Here is a 26,591-nt window from a genome sequence, read left to right on the forward strand (position 1 = left end):
TTGAGTACATCTTGATAAGACGTAGGAACAGAATTGGGCTACTTGGCAGACTGATTCTGTTTTATTATCCCTCTGAACCCCATTTTCCTGCCGCCTTCCCATAACCTTTGCCTTGACTAATCAAGATCCAATCAACTTCTGCTTTAAATGTACTTAGTCACTTGGTCTCCACAACTGTCAGTGGCAATAAATTCCACACATTCACCACCCTCTGGCTGAAGAATTTCCTTCTTGTATCTGTTCTAAATGGACAGCCTTTTATTCTGAGTCTGTGCCCTCTAGTCCTAGACTCTCCCACTACTGAAAACATCCTCTCCACATCCACTCTATCTAGGCCTTTCAATGTTTAGTAAGTTTAATTGAGATTCCACCCCCCCCCCCCCCCCCAACCCGACTCATTCTTCTGAAACAGTGAGTACAGTCTTGGAGCCATCAAAAGCTCCTCCTTTCATCCCAAAATCATTCTTGGAAACCTCTGGACTCTGTCCATTGCCAGCACATCCTTGAATATGAGCAGTTTTGGACCTCATAATACTCAAATGTGGTCTGGACAATGCCTTGTAACACCTCAGCATTACATCCTTACTTTCATATTCCAGTCCTCTCAATAGCTTTGCCTTCCTTACTACTAACTTATCCTATGAGTTGATCTTTAGGGAATCCTGAATTGGGACACAGTCTCTTTGCAACTTCAATTTCTGAATTTGCTCCTCATTTAGAAAACAGGAATAAAGTACTATTTTTGTTATTAGTATATACATGACAGAATGTACATCTGCTTTGTATTTCCTTGCACTCAGGTGATGACTTTTGTTAAATGTGCTCTTTCTGAATTCAAACATCAAAATAAATTCTGCCTATGTTGGAATCACTTTCCAGACTGCATCTTTTGGAAAGAAGCAGTTATGTTACTTCTGTTGCTCTCTCCATAAGCAGTAACTTAATGGTTGAATATTTCCACTGTTTTATTACTTTTTAATTTAGTTTTTACTTTTGATGGCAAAGGGCCAAATTTTGTACTGATTTGCTGACTGAAATTTTGTAGGATTGAAAACTTCTCCAATTACTGGGGGATGAAGGTTATTTTTTTTAATATAATGAGCCTAATTTAACAGCTAATGGCTTTTTTCCCTAACTGGAAGCAATACTTTGTTGGAATCTAGCTTAAAATGTGTAGCTTTAGTAGCTGTGTCTGGATACAGGGCTCCTTTAGCTTTCCTATATAATGGTAAATGAAAAAAATTGTAAATGTCACTGTAGAGTTTAATATTAATGTTTGTTGTTTCAGATCCTCACTTCTAAGAATTGTAAATCCAGTTTGTATTTAGTGCACATTTATGTAGAGTAATAAGCATTGCCACTTTTGGTTGATAATGTACTGAATAACAGTTAATTTGCAGATTGGTATTTTACAACACATTCACTAATAGTGGGAATGTTTTTAAAGAAATGATAAATGTCAGAAGAGGAACTGAATTATGAAAAGAACACTTAAGTTTCATGCCACTAGGTCAACAGTGTTTAAAACAATTTCACAGTGATTTAAGGAATATTGGTTTTGGTGGCTTTTAGGAAAATTTAAATTGCAGTATAGTATCTTTTTTTCCTGAAAAGTGCAGCTTGCAAATCTAAGTTTACATTTTATTGAAATCCTGGTTAAATTTCAAATTGTAACATTCAATCTTGGTGTTGTTTTAAAAATTTGGAACTTATTGATTTGTAACACCTGGTACAGTGATTTATCTTGAATATCTTTGTGACACTAGTGTTTTATCCTTTTTTTACTATAGAGCAACTATTATGTCCCTAGAGGACTTTGAGCAGCGTTTGAACCAGGCCATTGAGAGAAATGCATTCCTGGAGAGTGAACTAGATGAGAAAGAAAACCTTCTGGTGTCTGTTCAAAGACTGAAAGATGAAGCAAGAGGTAATTGTTTATTTTCATTTGGATGTACAATTAAATGTTTAAAAGTTCACTAACTTGGGGGGGGGGGGGGTAAGTAGTGTTAGAAGGTTTTTGCATTAACAATGATTTGCTTCCAGATCTGAGGCAAGAATTGGCAGTACAACAAAAACCTGCATCTGTCAGAAAACCCTCAAATCCCTCCTTGGAGACTGAAAATGCAACAATGCAAGCCTCCACAACGATGCCTTCAACCCCACTACTCTGCAAAGGACCCAGCGGCGTGTTTGCCACACCTGCCTTAGTCTCAAAAGGTGATGATCTTTTATTGAAAAGCATTATTTTTAAATGATCAACAGTGTTTTGCCCTTGGCTTCTATCAATCAGTAAATATGTCAACAATTAGCTCCAGCTAGAAGTGAATTTGTAAGGTGTTCATTAAAAATAGAAAAGGCATTGATAGTATTTTTCTTGGGGGTGGCAAAGAGGCTTAATATTTCCAGGAGTCTATTCAAAAGATATGTAATTGTGGCGACCCACTTTCTGTGCAGGCAAACCGGCTCACAAATACCCAGCACGTAGGGGGAGACTTTGGTAATGCACCTCTGACGTCATTTCCGCCCGGAGAGGGCGGGCGCTAGGGATTAAATGCCAGCGCCACAAAGTTTGAATAAACTAGTCTCGAAACGACTTACCCGACTACGTGTCGTCTCTAGCTCTGTATGTAGTACATCACTACATTGGTGACCCCGCCGGTCCAAATGGGATTTGGACCAAAGATGACTGACTCTTCATCTGTTCACGCAGTTTCGCTAAAACTGCCAACTTTCTGGAGGCTGCGACCATGTGTGTGGTTTAGCCAAGCAGAAGCCCAGTTCCAGATTCGGCAGATATTCTCTGATTCCATGCGTTACTATCACATGGTGAGCGCCCTTGACCAGGAGACGGCCGCCCAGGTTGCGGATTTCATACAGTCACCCCCGGAAGAAGGCAAATATGAAACATTCAAAGCCCTGCTCATTGGGACCTATGGCCTCTCAAGGCGTGAGTGGGGTGCCCGCCTGCTTCACCTGGACGGTTTGGGAGACAGACTGCCGTCAGCATTGATGAACGAGATGCTGGCCCTGGCTGACGGACACAAGCCCTGCCTCACATTCGAGCAAGCGTTCCTAGAGCAACTGCCCGAGGACATACATCTGCTGCTGGCCGACGCAGATTTCAGCGACCCCCGGAAGGTGGTGGCCCGGGCAGACGTGCTGTGGAAAGCCAAGAGGGAGAGCGTGGCATCTGTCGATCAGATTACCAGGCCACGCGCCCAACTGCAGACCAGACCAGGCCCGGCAGGGGGGCACACACAGCACAGAGGCAGGAGTGAGGAGGACAGTGAACAGTGGTGTTTCTACCACCAGTGGTGGGGCACAGGAGCCCGCTGTTGTCGACTGCCCTGCAAGGGCCAGGGCCAGCTGCCGCTAATGATTATGGCGGCTGGCCACCAGGACAGCCCCTTGTACGTCTGGGACAAACAGTCGGGACGACGCTTCTTTGTCGACACCAGAGCGGAAATCAGTGTCTTGCCCCCGACGGGGTATGACACCTGCAACAGGAAACCAGGACCCACCCTGAGGGCCGCAAACAGCAGCACGATACGGACCTACGGCACCCGCACAGTGCAGCTGCAGTTCGGCGCCAGCCGATTCACGTGGGACTTCACACTGGCCGCAGTGGCCCAACCACACCTAGGGGCGGACTTCTTGTGAGCTCACAGCCTGCTAGTCGACTTGCAAGGGAAAAGACTGGTACATGCCGAGACTTTCCAGACGTTCTCCCTGGGTGAAGCCAAGTTGCTGGCCCCACACCTGGACTCCATCATGCTGTCAGACAACGAATTTACCAGAATCCTGGTGGACTTTCCATCGATTCTGGCACCGCAGTTCATGGCAGCCATGCCCAGACACTGGGTTCAGCACCACATCCCGACCAAGGGACCACCCCTCCACGCCCACGCACGAAGGCTCCCCCCGGAAAAGCTCCGCATGGTGAAGGAGGAGTTCAAGAGGATGGAGGAATTGGGGATCGTACGGAGGTCCGACAGCCCATGGGCCTCCCACCACCCCCCCCGCACATGGTGCCCAAAGCAGCCGGGGGTTGGAGACCATGCGGCGACTACCGCAGACTGAACGAGGCTACCACTCCAGACCGCTACCCCGTGCCGCACATACAGGACTTTGCAGCAAACCTGCACGGGGCAAGAATATTTTCCAAAGTAGACCTCGTCCGGGGATACCATCAAATCCCGGTACACCCTGAAGACATCCCCTAAACAGCACTTATCACCCCGTCCAGCCTGAAGAATGCCGCACAGACGTTCCAGCGGCTAATGGATGCGGTGGAACGCGACTTGGACTTTGCGTTCATCTATTTGGACGACATCCTCATAGCCAGCAGTAGTTGTCAGGAGCATCTGTCCCACCTCCGCCAGCTCTACTCCCGCCTGAGTGATTTCAGCCTCACGATCGACCCGGCCAAATGCCAATTCGGTCTCGATATCATCGACTTCCTGTTCCACAGGATTACCAAAGACAGGGCAACACCTCTGCCTGCCAAGGTAGACGCGATCCGCCACTTTGCACGGCCCAACACGGTCAAAGGCCTACAGGAGTTCGTTGGTATGGTGAACTTCTACCACCATTTCCTCCCCTCAGCAGCCCGTATCATGCACCCTTTGTACACCCTGATGTCGGGTAAAGGCAAGGACATTACTTGGGATGAGGAGGCCGCGGCCGCTTTCGTTAAAGCCAAGGAAGCCTTGGCAGATGCCGCAATGCAGGTGCATCCCAGAACGGACATTCCGACCGCCCTCACGGAGGACGCATCCGACACAGCAGTCGGTGGGGTGCTGGAGCAACTCATCGAGGGGCGCTGGCAACCCCTGGCATTCTTCAGCAAGCACCTACGACCACCCGAACTCAAGTACAGTGCTTTCGACCGGGAGCTGTTGGCACTGTATCTGGCAATCCGGCATTTCAGGTACTACTTAGAAGGCAGGCTGTTCACTGTGTTCACGGACCACAAACCGTTGACCTTCGCGTTCACGAAGGTGTCCGATCCCTGGTCGGCTCGCCAGCAGCGACATCTGTCCTACATCTCTGAGTACACGACGGACATCCAGCATGTCTCGGGAAAGGACAACGTCGTGGCGGACACACTCTCCAGACCAGCTGTCCAGGCCCTGTCCCTGGGGGTGGACTATGCAGCCCAGCAGACAGATGACGAGATGCGGAGGCGCAGCAGACAGATGACGAGATGCCCAGCTTCAGGATCGCAGTCTCGGGTTTGCAGCTGCAGGACTTTCTAGTAGGCTCAGGTGAGAGGACCCTCCTATGCTTCGTGGCTACCGGCCAACCTCGCCCCATTGTCCCGGCAGCCTGGAGGCGGCGAGTTTTCGACTCCATACACGGTTTGGTGCACCCATCTATCAGGACAACCATCCGGCTGGTCTCCAGCAAGTTCGCGTGGCACGGACTTCGCAAGCAGGTCAGTGAATGGGCCAGGATGTGCGCGTAGTGCTAAACAGCCAAGGTGCAGCGGCACACTAAAGCCCCGCCACAGCAGTTCGAACCCACCCATCGGAGGTTCGACCACATTCATGTGGATATCATGGGCCCCCTACCAGTGTCCCGAGGAGCACAGTACCTCCTAACTATGGTAGACCGGTTCACGAGGTGACCAGAGGCACTGACACATCTGCCGATTCCTGCACCCGAGCACTGATTGCAACCTGGGTAGCACGTTTCAGGATACCGGCCCACATTACCTCCGACAGAGGTGCCCAGTTCACCTGTTGGGAACGCAGCTACACCACACAACTGCCTACCACCCACAGTCAAACGGACTGGTGGAACGCTTCCACCGTCACTTGAAGTCGGCTCTCATGGCCCCGCTGAGAGGACCTAACTGGGTGGACGAGCTTCCCTGGGTCCTGCTTGGAATTCGTACAGCGCCCAAAGAGGATCTGCACGCCTTGTTGGCCGAGTTGGTGTACGGCCATCCCGGGAGAGTTCATACCAGCCCCAAGGGGGCAAGAGGAAGAATCCGCAGCAGTCCTGGACAGACTACGCGAAAGGCTTGGCAACCTGGCCCCCGTACCGACTTCACAGCACCGACCCATGTACCCAAAGATCTGCAGAACTGTAAGTTTGTGTTTGTACGACGGGGTGGACACCGGGCACCACTACAGCGGCCGTACGATGGGCCGTTCAAGGTGATCAACAACAACGGGTCCATGTACGTTCTGGACATTGGGGGGGAGAGAGGAGGTTTTCACAGTTGACCGACTTAAACCAGCCCATGTTGACTTGGCGCAGCCGGTCGAGGTTCAGGCACCGCGGCGCAGAGGCAGACCTCCCAAACAGAGGCTGATCCAGACTGTGGACATTGGGGTGTGTATCGCCGGTTCTGGGGGGGGTGGGTGGGTTATGTGGCGACCCACTTTCTGCGCAGGCGAACTGGCTCACAAATAGCCAGCGCACAGGGGGAGACTTCGGTAATGCACCTCTGACGTCATTTCCTCCCGGAGAGGGCGGGCGCTAGGGATTAAATGCCAGCGCCGTGAAGTTTGAATAAACTAGTCTCGAAACGTGTCGTCTCTAGCTCTGTATGTAGTACATCGCTACATAATAATCAATTGGGTTGTGTAGTAGTTGGACACTGGCCTTTTAGTTTTCGAAGGTCTGAATTTAATTCCAACCAGTTTGATAATGATTGACTTTAAATTTGGGACGGAGGCATACTGAGCAGATTGGAGGCAGCCTCACTTTGAAAACAGTTGTTTAATGTTACATCTTGGTTACTAATGCAATGACTCAAAGATCAGGTTTCAATATGTAATAGTGATGTAATAGATTGAGTGTACTGTATTGTAAATTGAGTATGAGGAGGCTTCTAAGAAAGATGATTGAAGTGTGAGATAAAGCATAATATAGGGAAACAAGGGGTTCTTAATTTCAGTTGGATAGCAAAACAGTGCCCCTTAAGTATTAATGTTCAGATGCAATTTGTGTGGTACTGTCTGTTCAGAAAGAGCAAAGCAACTGGAACTTCAGCTTTGACTGCAAGCTATTTAAAAAGGAAATAAAATACAATAGCAGGATTTCTGGCTGCTGTTGTACTGAACTTGAGACAAGTGTAACCCCCTGGGTCGCCTCAGGCTCACTCAGCTCGTTCTCATCTAGGGGGAGCAGCCTTTGGCCCCACCAAACTGGGTAATCAGCTTGTGTGGATGTTGTGTGATGTCCGCACCTCGCCAAATAACAGACAGTACACCATATGCGATTAAATGATTACAATTTATAAAGATTACTATAACTAAGTGATTAATAATGATACAGTACATATGAAGGAAAAGAAAATAAAGGCACCAAACTTATCAAAGTCCAAACCACTTTGTGCGCAACCATTGGAGCTCAATTACTGAAGTCTTCTGGCCACCATTCGATCCCCTCCGAGCTCCTCGACTCGCAGCTCAGGACCACCCGAAGTGGTCAACCAAGCACATTTATCTTTGTCTCCTCTCCTCGAGGTACCTCCTGGCCTTGGACCCCCACTTGGGTTCCGTTCCTCACCCAGTTTAGAGCATCGCGTCCCCTCTCTCTCTCACCCCTTCATGCTGATCTCCCCAAAAGCCCGCCAACAATAGCTTACAGACTCAGAAGAAAGAACAACATTAATCCTAATTGGTTAACAAAGGAATACAATTCTCGTTATCAGTAAATTTTAACCCAAACAAGCTTCCAGCACACTCTCGCAACAAAGTAGTCCTACTTTTAACAAAGCAAAGAAGCCATTTTGATTAACATAAGCAGTAACAAAGAAAAAGAAGAAACCCCCTTTACACGAGATGAGTAATCTTGCTGTTTTAGTCTCTATTTGAATGTTCTGCCTTGGTGGAAGTTCAGTATAATGTCACTAGATTAATCAGAAATAGAGTAACTTGATTTGATATATAATCTTGAGAGATCACTTTGAACTTAATTCCAGTAGAATTGTACATGTTTAGACATGGAGTTAATTTAGCTGGCTGTAGAATCTAGTCCAGAAGTATAATCTCATGATAAAGGGTTGGCCATCTCTTATAAAGTTGGCTTTGTTGTGCTTGGATGTTTAGTACGTTTAAGATTATAGTATTAGATGGTTAGATACCAAGCAAATACAAGGATCTGGGAATCAAGAGGGGGGGAGGGCAGGTGCTGGAGGAGATTCAGCTGCAGGATGGTGGGCTGACCCAAGTCTTGTGTGTTAAATGGCCTCCTTTGTTAATGCATTCCTTGTAAACTGTACTAAAATTTCCAAGCATACTAGAGTGTTCAATAACTGACTGGTTTTACTCTTATTTGGTTAATGACTTTTTCCTAATCTGTTATTAATTGTGCATTTTTGTTTAAACTTTTTTCAGATTGTTATACTGGCAGTCCTCTGACTCCATCAGCCAGGATATCTGCACTTAACATAGTGGGAGACTTGCTTAGGAAAGTTGGGGTAAGGATTGCAGCATTATGTGCAGGGTTAATTGAATATCTTGGTTCTCTAATTCTCATTCTTGGCCTCTCGATGTTTATGACTATTTTGCATAAAAATTAGATTTTGGGCAAACCTGGGAATTCCATACTGAACAATATTGGAAGTCTGAGGTAGTTCATTTCTGAAATGAGCACTAACAGTTGAAAAACTCTTCTACACTTTTTATATTCACAAAAGTTTGAGTCCTTGAGCTCATGTGTGCCTTTAAGGTTAAAATATCCACTAATTTTTCCTTGCACTTTTTTAGAGCATTGAATATTTTATTGAAATTTAATATTTATATTTCACTAATTTACACTTAGTGAGTTAACTGGAAATGAATGCCTAAAGTTGAATTATCCAGAATTCTTGTAAGAATTAGTTGATGTAATTCTGTAAAGCTGAATGTATGAAGAAGCTGAGGTTTTGGTTTTGTTCTGGTGTTCAATCTATTTGACACTGTGGATACTTTTGATCCATTACTGACTGAGGTCAGTATCAAGTCTTTTTTTCATTCATGGATAGTTTTTATATGAAATGGTTTGCACTGTGTTGTGGGCCCAATAGTCAGTTTCAGTGGACCTGTCAGGAAGCCAGCCTTGCAGGGTAAGTATTGAGGGGATAGGGGAGGACAGTTGGGACCAGTATCAACTGATGTGGTGAGAGTAGCACCCTCACTAAATTATTGTCTAAATGTGTGTTAACCACAAATCACAGTGTAGAATATGTACATATACTAAGGTTGTTTAAAGTAATAATTTGCCCACTAGTTTGCTTGTGTTATCAGACCATTTGCAATGTCCTATTCCATAAAATAGATCCATTATTAAGCTTATGCTGTTTTTTGAGAATGCAATTAAAATACTTTATTGGTTCTGCAATGGAATCAGATGCCATGTGTTACTAGTAGATTCTGGTCATGATGGTTCTTATTATGATGAACAATGTTCTGTCAGAGTGGGGTTTTGAAAACTGTTCCTACTTGCAGAATCTTAAACAATTTTTCTTTGCCTCATTTAATTCATTGTGTGAAGTTGGTCCCTCTATTGGAGGCTACTCGAAGGGATACTGCAGCATAACTGAATTATACGTGTTACCCTATTTTTGTAGCCTGAACTTGTTTGATGTATGAACTCTATTTGGTCCCAGTTTTGAACTTTTTTTTAAAACATTGATGCTTTAAATATTATGTGAAGAACAACATATGAGAACTTGGAATAAAAAAAAGTCATATCGCAACTCTTCTGTTTACCCATGTGACTGTTTGCAAATGTTCTGCCAATCCAAAAACATTCCGACCATTTAGAGCTAATTAAAATTGCACTGTTTACAGAATGAATAAGGCTTGTGATAGAGAATGTAACCTATAATAGATCTGGTCAATGCAAGACAGCTGACAATATATTGAAAATTTTGCAATAATGGACTGTGCTCAGGAGCTCTGAGAACAAAAGGACTTTTGCAGCCAGTTGGACATTCCTTTTTACATTTTCTAAACTTGTAAATCCTAATAGAATTTTCACATCATTTAAGTTGTTGAAATGGGGCCATTTTACTTGAGATTAACTGATCCTGTTATATAATAGCTCTGATCCTGTAAATGTTCTTCAGAGCTGATTATTAAATGTTGGGTTTACTTGTAAAATTAAAATTTAAGTAATTTACTCAATAACAATTGTATTGAATTCCTGTTTTGAATAAACCCCATGGGAGACTTGGCTGGGGATAGTTTTGCCTCAAGTGAACAACAAAGTCCGCAGTAAATTGGTTCATTATTGTCACATGCCAAAAGTTTTCCAACAATCTTTGGTATGAGATGCATATAGATCATTTCATCAGTGCGTCTCAGTAGTACAAGGGGAAAACAATACAATGCAGAATAAAGTACATTTTGAGAGAGTGCAGGCAGACAAAAGGTGCAAGGCCAAAACAAGGCAGGTTGAAGGGCCAAGTGGTCCATTCAGCTGTTTTATAACAGCAGGGTGGAAGCTGTCCATGAGTTGGTAGTAGGAGCTTTCAATTGATCAGTTTGATTGCTTTGGAATTCTGACCTAACCTGATTTTCCTGCAATGAACTTTGGGCAGCTGACTGAAGCATTTATTGACACATAAGACCTGATTTTAGAGGAAAGGTTGCATAATAAAATGCCAACAAAGTTTATTCAGTGTGTTAATCCAAAGAGGAATTGTTATGTATTTAGTTTTGATGACAGCATTGTCATGTATTATTTGCACTTTTGACTCATGCTTTATTGCTGACTTTAGGTTGGGGGTTAAGGTTTTCAAACAAAGGAATTTGATTAACCAAATACATGTATTGCAGCAATGCTGTTTATTTAGAAATAAAACGATGAATAGCTGTTCGTTTGCATAATTTGTGGATCCACCCATTTGCCAATTGGGTATTTAGTACTGCCACCTGTTTGCCCATCTTTCTTGCAACAGTTGTGTCTGTCAATTCTCCAAATCGGTGGACCCCAACTGTTCTTGGGTTGCTAATATAGTTCCCCTTTTAAGAAAAGGGAAATGAGGAAAGTGTGCTGGTCTGTAAGTAAGGTTGAAATGCAGAGTCCTTGGACACCCACTCCCTACTATCCTGCTGGCAAATGTACAGCCTCTGGAAAATAAAACTGACCTCTGAGCAAGACTACATTGCCAGGGGATGTCAAAGACTGCTGTGCACTTTTCACTGAAATGTGACTCTCACCCAATATTTTGGATGCCGTGCCACAGCCTGAGGGCTTCACGTACACCACAAAGACAGGACAGCTAAGTCTTTTAAAGGTAGAGGAGGAAGATTATGCTTCACGATTAACTCATTGTGGTGCACAGTTCTGTCTCAATCTTGTTCACCCGACCTGGAACATCTTGTGGTTAGGTGTCATCTATTTTTCTCTGTCAAGGGAGTTTTCCACCATCATCCTGATAGTGATGTACATTCCATCCCTGGCAACATCAGGCAGGCTCTGGAGCTGAGCACAGTGATCAGCAGTCGCCAAACAGCGCACCCGGATGCCTTTCCTATCATTGTGGGGGATTTCTACCAGGCCAGCTTGAAGTCTCTGAACAGCTATCACCAACATACCACCCGTAGAACCAGAGGAGACAACACACTTGACCACTGTTCCATCAGAAACACTTACAGTGCCATCCCACACTTTGGAAAGTGTGATCACCTGGGTGTACTTCTACTCCTGGCATACAGGCAGAGACCAAGGACTGCAACACTGGTGGTGAGGACCAAGAAAGTATGGTCAAGGGAGATGTAGGGGCACCTACAGGACTCCTTTGATTCAGTGGACTCAGGAATTCACTATTTGGGAATTCGTCTTCATATCTGAATATACCACAGTTGTCACTGACTTCATCAAAATCTGTGTGTGTGTTTCAGAACATATGGGACATATATATATTATATGATTTTGTTTTGTTGCACCATCGGTTAATTGGGACAACTACTTATTTGCAACAACTCAAAGAACAAAAACTAACCAAGAAAATAGCTGGGATTCCCTTTTATTTGGGACACTATACTGTTTAACTGGGACAAGAGCCTGTTGCTGAACAGTTTCTTGATTTCCCCTAAATTGTTTTGCAATTAAGTGCAAACTCTAATTAACTTAAACCATTAAGTGCTCATTTCACTTTCATCACTTTTCCTAATTAGAGATGATGGGGGTGGGGGAATCACTAGGTTTTCTCCACCCTGAGTTGACAAACTAGGATGCAAGCAATCTTGACCAGGTGGCATCCTCTAAGCATAGCCAGCCTGTTTAGTGCATTCAACCCACCTGCAGTTTCTACCACCAGTGAGCATATTTTTCTTCAGCAACTGCAACACAAAATACTTAAATTTAGTCTCACTCTGCTCCTAGTAGGCCCTTTGCTGCCTCTTACTACCTATTTTCAGTTTCCACACTTGTCCAAGGTTTTGTTTTGGTTCATTCTTTAATTGGGTTTACCCCTCTGTATTTTGCATTTCACTTGGCTCTTGAAATGTATACCAATATTTTCATGTTTTTTCTCTTCTTTGTACCATTCAAAAGGACTCGACAGTTCTTTGTGGAAAATATGCTGTACCTGTACCTGTATCTGAAGCACTGCCGCATTGATCTCCCGTGCTTCTGTTACATTTTCCCTGTCGGAATATGGTTCCCATTTACTCTGGCTAGTTCCCTATTGTCTAATGAAGTTGGTCATCTTCTAATTTAAGTTCACGAAATTAAATTGTATCAAAAACTTAGATTACTAATGGGAAATGTTAAGGAATAATGTCCATTCTTGTCTAGGTTATCTCCCACTGATACTTAATCCATCTGGCTTGGCTCATTTCCCAGCACCAATTAGTTGCTGAATTTTAAAACACAACCATAATCCTAAGTGAGTTCAGTGGCTATTTGGGAAGTATCCTTGTCCAAGGGGGTAGGGTGGGGGGGGAAACAGCACGAATCTTCAGAGCACAAGTGGAGATAGTTTTGTTACCATATGGATTGACTTTTTTTAGTTATGTGGAGTGAGCTGTAGGAAGTAGAAGAGGAATATTCAAAGTCTTCACCCAATAGATGCGTCTTTTAATATTGATCCAGAAAGCTTTCTGAAGTAAGGCATTTGCAACAGCATATCCCAAACCTACAACCTTTCTTATTAAGGAGGACATGATGATAGCCTTTTAGAACACCATCTAAGCCACATACTGTCTGATTTGGAATCAGACATTTGGAAATGTTAGTACTCCCTTATGTTTGCGTTGTTTAAATCTTGGAGTTTCTACCCAAAGGCAGTGCGAGTATCTGTATCTTCACCAGTAGAACAATAGCTCACCACCACTACCTTGAAGGCAGTTAAAGATGGGTTTAAAAATACTGGGTTTGGAATACCCAAATTACACCCCTTCCTCTCTCGCCCTCCTGCCCTTCACCCCTGTGGGGGGGGGGGAAAACAAACTACAATTTTGGTGTGCTGGTGCTAGCAATATTACCTTGGTGTATTTGGTACCTTGTACCTCTTCTACCACTCCTTGATGTTTAAAAGTCCCAACTTTTCTAATCCTTGGCCATGCGGCTCAGATAACACCATTGATTGGTTAGCTTTTTCAAAAGCCAATTACCTATTCAAGTTCTAAGGAGTGACAATTATGAAAATTGCTTCCACCTGACTCCTTGGGGTTATTAAGAAATGTAAAGGTCAAATTATCTAAATTTTCAGTCAATCTGTCGGAAGATATTTTCCCTAGATCTAAATAATTTAAAGAATTAATGTATTTTATTTTTTTGAAGGTGTGAAAAGGGGAGGTTGTTTCTCAGGTTATTTTTTTAAAGGCTTGATTGTGGAATCCAGCTTTTTCAGAAGATCCAAAAAAAATTGTGTATCTGCCCAGGTGCTTAAACAGCAGTTTTTTTGGAAGAGATTTTAACACTTTTCCAAATTATTATGAATTACATCTGAAATATACAGGGGTTAAGAAAACCTCTTTCTTTAAAAAAAAGCATTCAATGTGTGAACAAATTAACCCTTTGAGACTACTTTAAAAGGGATGCAATACATGAAATGTGATTTAGTATCTTGAAATTCTGTAATAAATTGCACATCCTGCGGAGGGCGATAATACGCCTAGATGCGTCTAAACTACCGGAAATAGAAGAAGAAGAAAAGTGGTGATGGAATGACCACTCAGTAAAGTCGGCAATAAGATTCTGAAATCCTGCAACAGAGTTGGGAATTTGGGGGTTTCTAAGCTGTGGTTTGTTGATTCTTATTGCTTTTTTTTTAAAATAGGCTCTAGAATCCAAGCTTGCATCTTGTAGGAATTTCGTCTGGGATCAGTCTCCAAATCGTGGATCTCTGCCATCTGCTCAGAATGGAAATCACACAGTCAAAGACAACAATGATAACCGGGTGTCAAATGCTAATCTACCCCAATATGACAAAGGGTCAGTAACATGCATTTTGAGAGAATTCACTAAGATTGCTTGTGCACTAAAGTTTTATTATTACATCAGATTTCTTTAAACACAGGTCCTGTTATACTTTTGTGAGGAGGTCAGGAGAAAGCTTGTATTTTCATCAATAGTTCTGTTAGCATTTCTTCTTTAAGTCTGTGTTGTGGGTTCAAGTACTGCTACACAACTGGAACACACAGATAAATGGGAGCTGTAAGGTTGGCAGGAATCTTTCAGATGAGGTTTTAAAGTGAGCCCTGCCTTAAAACAAAACAAATGAATTTAAGATTCAGGTGCAAGAGTCAGGATATCATCTATGGTGACCTGGCAATGTTTTTTTTTCAATTGTCTAACTTAAAAAGTTGCCCAGTGAATAGCACATTACTGAAGGGAGCAAGGAAGCCAGCTTGTTCATGTTAGTGGATGTAAAGGAACTGGGCGTGTCTTCACTTGGCACGTCACCTTTTGCCTATCAGCAGAGAGAAGTTCTCTGTGAGCAGGGAAAGTTTAGTGTGATGCTTATTTTTACTTTAGATCCATGGCAGTAATGGGCCCATCTGGCCCAACAAGCATGGGCTGCCAATTATACCCATGTAACCGATTAACCCACACATCTTTGGAATGTGAGAGGAAACGCGAGCACCTGGAGGAAACTTGTGTGGCGACAATATGAATGTACAGACAGTGGTGGGAATGGAACCCGGGTCATTGGCACTATTATAGTGTTACGCCAAATGCCATGTTACCATGTCACCCTTATCAGCTCATCCCATTAAACACACAAAATGCTGGATGAATTCAGCAGGTCAGGCAGCATCTAAGGAAAAGAGTACAGTCGACATCTTGAGCCAAGAACCTTCGTCAGGACTTGGCCCGAAATGTCGACTGTACTCTTCCACGGATGCTGCCTGGCCTGCTGAATTCTCCCAGCATTTTGCGTGTGTTGCTTGCATTTCTAGCATCTGCAGCTTTCCTCCAGTTTGTCTTCGGCTCATTCCATTTTTGATTTTGGCCTGAAGCAAACACAAGATTAAAAAATCCTGCGAGTATGTAAAGGAAGAGTGTTCTTCACTGTCAATGAGAGCTGCATCTTACTGGATGCCAGATTGTTTCAGGTCCATGTAGTTGCCATTTATTCAGGTGATTTTGTATTTAACTTCAGCTCAATGATATGATTTTTATCAAGTAGGACCCAGACAAATATAGAAATAGTGAAAACTTGGAAAGAAGTGCAGAGCATCGTCCTTTTGAGCATTTTTTACTTTACAAATGTCTTGTGCATTGGTTTATTCATTGTGTCTGGTTCATTCCTATTCCCAAAAATAATTTGATTTTTTTTGGTGTATTTTCAGGTTAGCAAAGAGACTTGAGTTTGGGACAATTGCCTCAAGAGTCTGCATGCAAGCCACTGTGTCACCACAGGGTGTTGTCAAAATCTTGCTCTGAGCATGGTAATTTTGAACTCTTAACGTGTTTTTAAAATAATATTTTTGTAACCAAATTGACATTGCTTTCAATGGGGATGTTAGTAAAGGAAAAGTTTTAATTTTGTTTCGCTGGTGCAAAATAGTTTTTTTTTTGAAAGCCAAGTAGATTTTTCTTTCATATTGAAGGTGTATGGCCCATATTATGACCATTTTTTAGAAGCCTTGTTCCACCTTGGGTGTGGAAAAGAGGGCTCACTTTTAAAAAGGGGAAGTATAAATGAAAAAATGCCAGTTAAAGATTTGGGTTTGGAGCTACATTCTGCTAAACTGCTACAATTAGTATAGTCACAGAGGGGACCTGGCTAATTGGAGATGTACCACTAAGGGGAGTGTTCCTTTTAATAAATAAATAAATAAATACATAAATACATGTTTGCTTCCTCAGTAACTGGTAGCTTGAACCTTGGCATTCTAAACTTGAGATATTAGGAGCTAAATTAATCCATTTAGTATTTAATTGAATAACATTTGGCTTAGTTGAAAATGCTGACTCTATTTAAACTTGTTAGAAGATTGTTATTATTTTCTTCCAAACTTGTACGTAGCGCACTTGAGATATCAGTTTATCTTAATTATTTCAAGTAACTTGTATTCAATGATGCACCAGTATACAATGTACCTGTTCTGTATATTCTCTGGGTCCTGTTCAGCTAAGGATAAAACTATTACAATCTGTTTAATTGTGTAACTTACATATTCATTTGTCAATTTTGTCCTGTAAATTCTTTGTCAGCTTGAAGATTTTGTGCATGCTTGTTAGCAAAGCAGTCAACCTCTGTTCTCATTCTTGTATATATTTAATCTGTTGCCTGTATATTTAAGATGACATGAGCTCTTTAAAACAATCCAAATGTGTTCTAATGCTTTAGTTGGAAACTTGTTTAAAAATTGTGTATGCTGCTTTATGCAGACTTAGTCCAAAATGTGTACAATTTAAAGTGCAGCAGTGAGGTTCATTTATTGTATACAGAACAATGCTTCTTTAACATTTCACTGCACTTGAATGAAATGTGAATGGAAAGGATATGGATTATCTGATTTAGTTCAATGAGTTCTCATTAATAGCAAACACTAGAAATTGTTTCTGTTTTACAACCTATTAGAATGCTGCTGGTACAGAGTCCTGTGATGCAGCCATTACTGTTAGTAACTGGATAATTGATTCAAACATTGAAACGGTGCAAACTGCATTAGCTGAAGAATTTTGCACGGTTCCCAGGAGAAATATTGTTTTGATATTTTCTTTTGTTGTTTTAAAATTGGTGCATTGGAAAGTGCACCAAGAAAATTGGCTAGCATTGGAAGGGGAAGGCTGAGTTTGAATATCAATTTATTTTTAATCAGATGAGGAATAGCAGTGAAGTTCTTGGTAATGAAGTGCAAAGTAGATGAAGAAGAGCATAGAATGGATAGTGCCTTGATGATCAGTGCCTTTTTATGATTTTTGGTATATAGAATTAATTGAGGTTCAACGTTGTGATCTGGTTTGGTTGTTGAGTTGTATGCCTCTGTAAAGCCAATAAATCCTAAGGATTTGGCCTTAATCTAATTGATGGAACAAAATTCTAAACTTGGTGTAAAACCTATATCAAAATCTTGATATTACCATTGGGAGGCAGCTCTGAGACTGTTGTGTTAAAGAATTAGTTCTCATTATGATAAGGTCATCGCCTTGTAAAAGGAGGTTTCTTGTCCGGTGAGTAACCAAAGCTTGTTGGCATTATGCATGGTGAGCAGGGACTTTGCTGTAATTCCAAAGCTCAGCTGAAATAGAAATCCTAGCATCCTCTCCAACAACCCCCCACTCTCTAAAGGCAAGTAAGTGGTAGTAAGATGCAGATCATTATCATGAATCAAAACTGGTATTTGTATTTTTGCCCGATTAAAAGCTGGTTTACATGGAGCCAACAAGTCTTTGCAAAGGCATGGATGTTGTCTATTGTAGAGACTTCTGAGGAAGGATTTATATCTCTGACCAAATGACTAGATTGATAGCATATGTGAACTTCGTCTGCTCGATGCACCAATGTTCAGTTTTCGTACTTGCATAAAGTTTTGGATCCATAATTATCCTTGCACTCTAATAGATGTTCTGTCTTGGAGAGGGGAACATTTGCAGACTTGCACCTCATGCCTGTATTTAATTCTGCTACTTGGTGCCTTAATTACCATCTCCCAACAACTACCTACCGTAATATTTGTTTTCCATATGAGGTCTGTCTGACACCAAATTAAGTTAGGGTGATGCCTCTTCGACCTATTATCAAAAAAGCATTGCCAACATCCTGTATATTAAATATTTGGTGGCATTCTTTGCCAACATTATCATGTAGTGTATTTTCGGTTTCCCAACTTGGACAGATGATTGTTGTGGGGTACTTCTGCATTAGGAGGGAGACACCATTGTTTTCATGCCTGCAAATTCTGATTTGCCTGTCTTCACCCCTTTAGTGCAGTATTTCAATTGCAAAAATCACGAGGATTAAATGTGTACAGTATGCTGCTGCAGATTTGAGTCCCCATGTCCATTTACAATATGTTGCCATATCCATTTTGTAATCCTGCAATGTATGTAAATTTACAGCATTCCTTAACCAGTCAACTGAAATAAAGTTGCTATCATTCCCCATGTTGCTTGAGTTACTTTGCATTCTTACAGTGTTTTAAATGTTTTCTCAGCAGGTACAGTGGTTTATTCTACAACAATGTCCATGTCTGTGCCACTGTGGATAAATGCATTTACTGGAATAACATCTCAGAGGAGCTAGCAACCTTTCTGAATTGACTTTAAAATGCCAGCTCCTTATCTTGACTGGCTTTTCTTGAAATCTGGATAGGGCTATGTTAGTTCTTTCTGTCAAATCCGTCTGGGTATCAGCTAAAGAACAGGCAAGTGTCTGTGGATACATGGTTAATAGAAACTTGAGGAGAAGGGAACATGGCGGCAAGCCCCTTTTTTCTTAATCGAGTTTTTTCTGCCTGACTAGAAACATCCATAGATCTTCCCACTGTTTACTCCAATTGTAATTCTCTCTTACACAATTTGGTGCTTTGGATCAGCGTTTTGAGCTGCTGTTCCCTGACTTCATAATGAGCTGCATCTTAAATGAACCGAATTCACAAACTGATTTTAAGGATCAGAGTTGTAACAGTGTGTATGTGGATCTAGAGGGGCCCATGCTCTGAATTTTTGAATGATGTCTTGTTCTGGATGGTTGTTCAATTCTTGATGGAAATGGTCCCTAGTCACAAAAACACCAATGATCTGCTTTTTAAAAACAGTTACTCATTTTGCGTTCTCTAGACGATGCATATAATTTTCAGTCCAAAGTGCCATATAGATTACACATTTCTTATTTCTCTTCATATCTCCTCCATTGCAGAAGCCTGTATTCCAATCAAATTTGTTTCATTCTGAGCTAACAGGAAATGGCTATGAGCACTGGATACAGCAAAGGTAATGGGACCAGATAGAATGCCAGCTGTAGGACCGAAGTCTATGCTCCAGAACTAGTTACAACATTAATCAAGCTGTTCCAGTACACCAACAACTGCTTCATAGCATGCATACCTGGGCTATTTTCTATCTTAACTGTTACGAAAACCCCGTAACCAGGTAACTTACCAGCAAAGATAGATGGATCAGCTGAGTCGGATGCTACTATTTTCAAACGTTTTATTCAACAAGGGCACAAACGTATGGTTAATACAAAACATTCAGATCGTCAAAACTCAATCTAAAACACCGGTGTAATAATAATCATTCAAAACACAAGCTCGATCGTCGTCTAGGGGTAATGTAGATTTTATATCGTTCGCTGGATATCTAAAAGTCTTTTAGATCACGGCAGTTTCACTTAGTTGCCGGCGGAAGTGTCGCGTTGGTGCACTTTTGTTAGAAAGACAGAGAACATGAAGCATTTACCCGACAGGTTTTCCAACCTGTAGGAGGTAGTCGGAAGTCTCGTTGGGGGAATGGACTCTCATCTGTGGCTTCCCCTGTAGCTAGGCCGTCTTCCGTGGTGAAGTCGCCAATCCCAGGCAAGGGAAGGACGCACACGAACCCCACCACCGGCTGTAGCTATTAAAACGCTGTCGCAGGATTTCTAGCGTTTCTCCTTCGTGTGTTTCCTTGGTGCATCTGAGGGTCCTCCCCTCAGACCCGCCTTTATACTTCTTCACGGGATCGCAGGTGTCAATCAAGTTGCAGGTAATGCGATCTCTCTCTCAACCAGCCCACTTTGCCCGAGGGCTTTTCAGGTGGTCTCCATGAGACAATAGTCAAAGTCACTTTTATTCTGCTTCTTGGGAGAACGTGGTCTTTCGCACGTCTCTCTCTCTTGGGTCAGTTGACCCCCCTTAACTAGAGTTCTTGCGATTTTCACAAAGGAGGGGGCCAACGGCATAACATAACAAAAAACATATCCAATCTGGTTAACAGAACACATTTATTTACTAAAATGGAAACTATCAAGTTTAACAAGTATCAAATGGCACTAAGACCTGTTTTCCATTGTCAATTTTGGCCTTTTGCCAGGGCCATATGACTCCCGACCACATTGTGGTTCAGTCCAAAGGTGTGATTGACTGTCCCTTGACACCAAGGCAGTGCTTGTCTGAGAATGTCAAGGTAACGTTTGAGAGAAAGCAGTCTAGTGGTAATCTAACACTTTTTTCTTCTTTTGGAAGTCGATCATTCCTGCCATTTGTTGCAGCCTATATCATTTGTAAAGAGCTGTTGTTCACCCATGGACCTCCATCACCATAGAGGACTGGAGCAGTGGATATAAAAGGACAACCATTACTTGTTGGTTACCTCCAAATCGTGTACTATTCTCAGCTGGAAACATATCAGTGTTCATTCATTGTTGCCAGGTCTAAATACTGGAATTGCCCTGCCAATAGTTTGCAACAATTCAAAGTGACTCAGCCCCATCATCTTGAATGGTGATTGTCTTGATCCTGGAAGAGAAATAGTCATTTAAAAATTGCTAGATCTTGGTCTGTTCTCCGTCAGTTCCTTTGGAATGTATCTGGATGGATTCTGGTTCCTTGTCCATTGCTTTAAAATAAAAGTAATTTGGTTTCCTTTTTGATTTTTTTTTAATTTATCGTCTCCTTCCTGACTTATCTCAGCATAAAAGCATGGCTAGGGCAGCACAGTAGTGTGGTGGTTAGCACAATGCTTTACAATGCCAGTGACCTGGGTTCAATTCCTGCTGCTTCCTGTAAGGAGTTTGTACATTGTGCCTGTGACTGTGTTGGTTTTCTCCAGGTGCTCAGGTTTCCTCCCACAGTCCAAAGACCTACTAGTTGGTAGGTTAATTGGTCATTGTAAACTGTCCCATGATTAGGCTAGGATTAATTTAGGGGCTTGCTGGGTAGTGTAGCTCGAAGGGCCAGAAAGGCCTACTCCATGCAGTATCTCAATAAATAAGTAAAGACTTGAATAAAAAGCATGTTTGCTCAACCAGTTATGATACTTTGCATATGATCCTCTGTAATGCCTCACTGCTATTATTTATTTTATACTTCTATAATTTATTTTAATTGATTATTCTATTTCTTAGTGACCCTCAATTATGTTGTGTTTCACATCCTTGCTTTCATTGGGTAAGGACAATGAAGCTGCCTATCATCCCATAAAAGGAATTTTAATTTTCTGAGTTCTTGCCTTAAGTTTCGAAGATTTTGTCATCAGTTGGAGAATTATTTTAAAGCTGTCTGGAACTGCTGGGAAAAGTTCCATTTCTTGATGAACTCCTGCTTGTAATTAGACTTTGTTACCCCAGAGAAAGGGCATCAAAAAGTATAGGCTAGTATAGTTAGAGTAGCTGCAGCTGAGGAAAAGTTGCAGGCCCACATTTATTGAATTTTTAAAACAAAAAGGCTTTTAGAACACCTTTTCAATCAGGAATTTGTTTTGAGAAAAAAACTGTCTTGGAACATGGAACATACAACAATACAGCACAGGGACAGGCTCTTTTGCTAACAATGTTGTACCAAATCATTTAAATTAGTAATCAATTACTAACAAAACTAATACCTTCTGCCAATGCAATGTCTATATCCTTCTATCTCCTCCATTTGTATACCTAGCCAAGTGTCTCTTAAAGGTCCTAATGTTTCTGACTTTACCACCACCCAGGTAGTGCATTCCAGACACCCACCAGACTTGTATAATAAAATAAAGCTTGCTTCTCACATCTGCTTTGAAATTGTCCTCCCCCACCTTAAATAAATGCATGCCCTCTGATAGGTGTTTCAGCCCTTGCAAAAAGGTGGTCTATATATGCCTCTCATAATCTCATAAAACTTCCCTCTGCCTCTGCCACTCCAGAGAAAAGAACCTAGGTTTGCCCAACCTCTCATTGTGGCACATGTCCTCTAATCAGGCAACATCCTGGTAACTCAACTATACCCTCTCCAAAGCCTCAGATACTTACTATAATGGGGTGACCAAAGCTTTAGGCAATACTCCAGATGTGACTGAACTAGGATTTTATAAAGCTGCCTTTTGAATTTGTACTTGCCCTTAGCAGTGCCTTGACTAATATATACCTTAACCACCCCATCAACCTATGTAGTCATTTTCAGGAAGCTATGAATTTGAACCCTAAGGTTCCTGTGGTTGTCAATGTTGTTAAGGATCTTGCCAAAAAACAGTGTACTGACTCTTTACATTTGACCTACCAAGGTGTAACACTTCACATTGGGTTAAACTTCATCTGCCATTTCTCCACCCAAGCCTGATCTATATCTTGCTGTATTCTTTGTCAGTGTATGTTATTTACAACACCAATCTATGAATCATCTGTAAACATGCTAACCCGGTCATCTATATTTTCATCCAGGTAATTTTTTACATATATAACAATAGAGGTCCCAGTACAGATCCCTGGGCAGCACCACTAATCACCAATCTCTATCTACAACAAGTCCGCTGAGCACTACCATCTGTCTTCTATAGGCAAGCCAGATCTGAAATTAAACAGCCAATTCACCTTGGATCCAATGCATCTTAATCTTTTGGAAGAGCCTCCCATGAAGAATCTTCTTAAACCCTATGGTGATATTCATATAAACAATATTGACAGTTCTACCTTCATCAATCAAAAGCAATATCACAGCATATATTTTGAAGGATCTCCTAGAGATTTGAGATAACTAAGCATAATCCATGCCAAGAGTCATACACAATGGAAACAGACCCCTTGATCCAACTGGTTATGTCAACCAAGCTTGTCCTATTTGGCCTATATTCCTCTTAAATCTTTCCTATCTAAATTGTGTCCAACTGTCCTTTAAAAGTCATTATTGTACATGTTAAATATTGTATGTTTTGATTATTCTTGAGTATTGGAGTGAGAAATCAAATAATTAAGTCTTGATGCTGATTATTAGCTGAGGAAAGTCCATCTCCCACCTCCCCCCCCCCCCCCACCCTCTCCCCATCCTCATCACATTCTACTGGGGTTGTATTGAGAGCATCCTGAGCAGCTGCATCACTCTGCATCACTGCCTGGTTCGGAAATTGCACCATCTCGGATCGCAAGACTCTGCAGCGGATAGTGAGGTCAACTGAGAAGATCATCGGGGTCTCTCTTCCTGCCATCACGGACGTTTACACCTGCAAAGGTGCATCTGCAAAGCAAACAGCATTATGAAGGACCCCATGCACCCCTCATATAATCTCTTCTCCCTCCTGCTGTCTGGGAAAAGGCTCCAAAGCATTCGGGCTCTCACGACCAGACTATGTAACAGTTTCTTCCCCCAAGCTATCAGACTCCTCAATACCCAAAGCCTGGACTGACACCTTGCCCTATTGTCCTGTTTACTATTTATTGTAATGCCTGCACTGTTTTTGTGCACTTTATGCAGTCCAGTGTAGGTCTGTAGTCTAGTATAGCTTTCTCTTTTTTTTATTACATAGTTCAGTCTAGTTTTTTGTACTGTGTCATGTAACACCATGGTCCTGAAAAAGTCTCATTTTTACTATGTCCTGTACCAACAGTTATGGTCGAAATGACAATAAAAGTTGACTTGACTTGATCTGTAACAAAAACTGTACAAACACAGTGCTGCTCTTGTCATTTGCTCAACCTGAATGGTAGGGGGATTATCTGCTCTAACTCTAGATTCAAAGGTCAAAGAAAGTTTATTATCAAAGTACATATTTCACCATATATGACCCTGAGATTCATTTTCTTGAACCTATTCAATAAATCCAATAATAATAGAATCAGTGGAGGTCTGCACCAACTGTGTGCAGGCAGTGTGAAAAAGACAAAAAGCAGCATATGCAAAATCAAAGAAATAATAGTAATAACTGTTGACATGAAGATTCCTTGAAAATAAGTCCATAGGTTGTGGGAACATTTCAGTGATGGGGAATGTGTAGTTTAACCTCTTTGCTTCAAGAGCCTGATGATTGAGAGGTAATAATTGTTCCTGAAGCTGGTGGTGTGAGTCCTGAGTCTCCTGTACCAGCTTCCTTCTGATTTAGGAAAGTTTTATCTACTTTCATAATCTTGTAAAGCTGGTAATTAATTTTTTTAAAGCTCATTTCTGCATATTGGCTATCATTGAATGAGGTAGAATTGCTGGCTTTCAAATTGTATGTAGATTCACAGAAGGAAGCAAAAGATGTGCAATCACTATTTACTACTGGCAAATTCGGTAGTAAATATGAGCTGATAATAGGTCAGAGCATTCTCCAAGTACAATTCCAGTTATTTTTGTTAAATCGTAAGATTTAGTAGAGTTCTGGTAATATCTGCAGTAACTTGTATGAAACCTCCAAATTACTTGAACTGCTAAATGCTGTTGATTAATTTGTAATGACACCAAAGGATATCATTTAAGTTTTATTGAATGCAAGAGATTCTTCAGCTGCTGGAAATCCAGAGCAACACGCACAAAATGCTGAAGCAACTCAGCAGGTCAGGCAGTATCCATGGAAAGGAATAAAGAGTTGATGTTTCAGGCCAAGACCCTTCATCAGGACTGCAAAGGTGTGGAGAAGAGAAGGGGTAGGAGGGTAGACAGAATGGGGAATAGAAGAGAAGGGGAGGAGGGAGAAATTGCCAGGTTCAAGACTGGTTGTCATTTTGGAGGGCACCCAAATAGAATAGGAGGTGTTGTTCATGCAACCTGACAGCGAGCTCATCACGACAGTGGAGAAGACCATAGATCAAAATGTCATAATGGGTGCTGGAAGTTTTATATTGCATTCGTGGACATCTGGAAATAAAATTGAAATTTCTGGAAATTTTCCGGTAAGTTGACAACTTAAAAGCTTTGCATTCCAAGAAGTTGTGCAATGTACAATCATAGTAATTTCTAATAAATAGAGCAGTGAATGTAACATAGAAATACACTCAAATCAGCGTGAGTTAATCAGTCTGATGGCCTGGTGGAAGAAGCTGTTCCGGAGCCTTTTGCTCCTGGTTTTTATGCTGTGGTACCGTTTCCCAGATGGTAGCTGGAATAGATTGTGGTTAGAGTAACTTGGGTCCCCAATGATACTTCGGGCCCTTTTTTCACACCTGTCTTTGTAAGTGTCCTGAATCATAGGAAGTTCACAACTACAGATGTGTTGGGCTGTCCACACCCCTCTCTGCAGAGTCCTGTGATTAAGGGAGGTACAGTTCCCATACCAGGCAGTGATGCAGCCAGTCAGGATGCTCTCAATTGTGCCCCTGTAGAAAGTTCTTAGGATTTGGGGGCCCATATCAAACTTCCTCAACTGCCTGAGGTGAAAGAGGTGCTATTGGACCCTTTTCACCACACAGCTGGTATGTACAGGTCATGTGAGCTCCTCAGTGATGTGAATGCTGAGGGACCTAAAACTGTTTACCATCTCAACCCCAGATCCATTGATATCAATAGGGGTTAGCCCGTCTCCATTTCTCTGATAATCCACAACCAGCTCCTTTGTTTTTGTGACATTGAGGGAGAGATTGTTTTCTTGACACCACTGTGCCAGAGAGATGACTTCTTCCTTGTAGGCCACCTTGTTATTGTTTGAGATTAAGCCAAACAATGTAGTCTCGGCAAATTTAATTTGTAGATTGGAGTTGTGGGAGTAAAAGAGGAACTGAGTACACAGCCCTGAGGGGCTGCTGTGTTGAGCGTCAGAGGGTGGCGATAGGGGAGCCCACTCTTACCACCTGCTGGCGATCTGGCTTCCTGTCGAGCCTGGTTGGAATTATGGTGTTGAACTGTAGTCCAAGAACAGCATTCTCACATAAGCATCCTTCTCCAGATGTACAGTCGACGTTTCGGACCAAGACCCTTCATCAGGACTAACTGAAAGAAGAGATAGTAAGAGATTTGAAAGGGGGAGGAGGAAGATCCGAAATGATAGAAGACAGGAGGGGGAGGGATGAGGGAGGAAATGGTTCTAGCTTCACATGCTTCAGCTTAACCTGAACACGTGCGACCAGCTCCCCCACATCACTTCTGGTTCAGGGTGAACTGCCTGCATTGCACACTGGGAACTGCAGTTCTTCATTATGTACACACATAATAACACACTCTGTAGATCTATCATGGTGACAGGCAAATTGTAGTGGATCCAGGTCCTTTCTTAGGTAGGAGCTAGTCTGGAAATCCAAAGAAGCACACATGCACACACACACACATGCATGCATGCACACATGCAAGCACATGCACACACACACACATGCACGCACGCACACGCAC

General features: G+C 42.2%; 1 protein-coding gene across 4 annotated transcripts in view; it reads left to right on the forward strand.

The window, feature by feature from the left end:
- Positions 1 to 18,515, forward strand: part of nde1 (nudE neurodevelopment protein 1) — a 57,544-nt gene extending 39,029 nt beyond the window's left edge. For all 4 annotated transcript variants that reach the window (XM_073060515.1, XM_073060516.1, XM_073060517.1 and 1 more), the window contains 5 exons: positions 1,791 to 1,927; positions 2,044 to 2,217; positions 8,355 to 8,437; positions 14,234 to 14,388; positions 15,750 to 18,515. In XM_073060515.1, coding sequence (XP_072916616.1) covers positions 1,791 to 1,927; positions 2,044 to 2,217; positions 8,355 to 8,437; positions 14,234 to 14,388; positions 15,750 to 15,843 — 643 coding nt within the window. In that variant the 3' untranslated portion in view covers positions 15,844 to 18,515. The remainder of the gene's footprint in view (positions 1 to 1,790; positions 1,928 to 2,043; positions 2,218 to 8,354; positions 8,438 to 14,233; positions 14,389 to 15,749) is intronic.
- The last annotated feature ends 8,076 nt before the right edge of the window (positions 18,516 to 26,591 follow it).

This window comes from Hemitrygon akajei, chromosome 11 (genome assembly GCF_048418815.1).
Source record: "Hemitrygon akajei chromosome 11, sHemAka1.3, whole genome shotgun sequence".
Classification (NCBI taxonomy): domain Eukaryota; kingdom Metazoa; phylum Chordata; class Chondrichthyes; order Myliobatiformes; family Dasyatidae; genus Hemitrygon; species Hemitrygon akajei.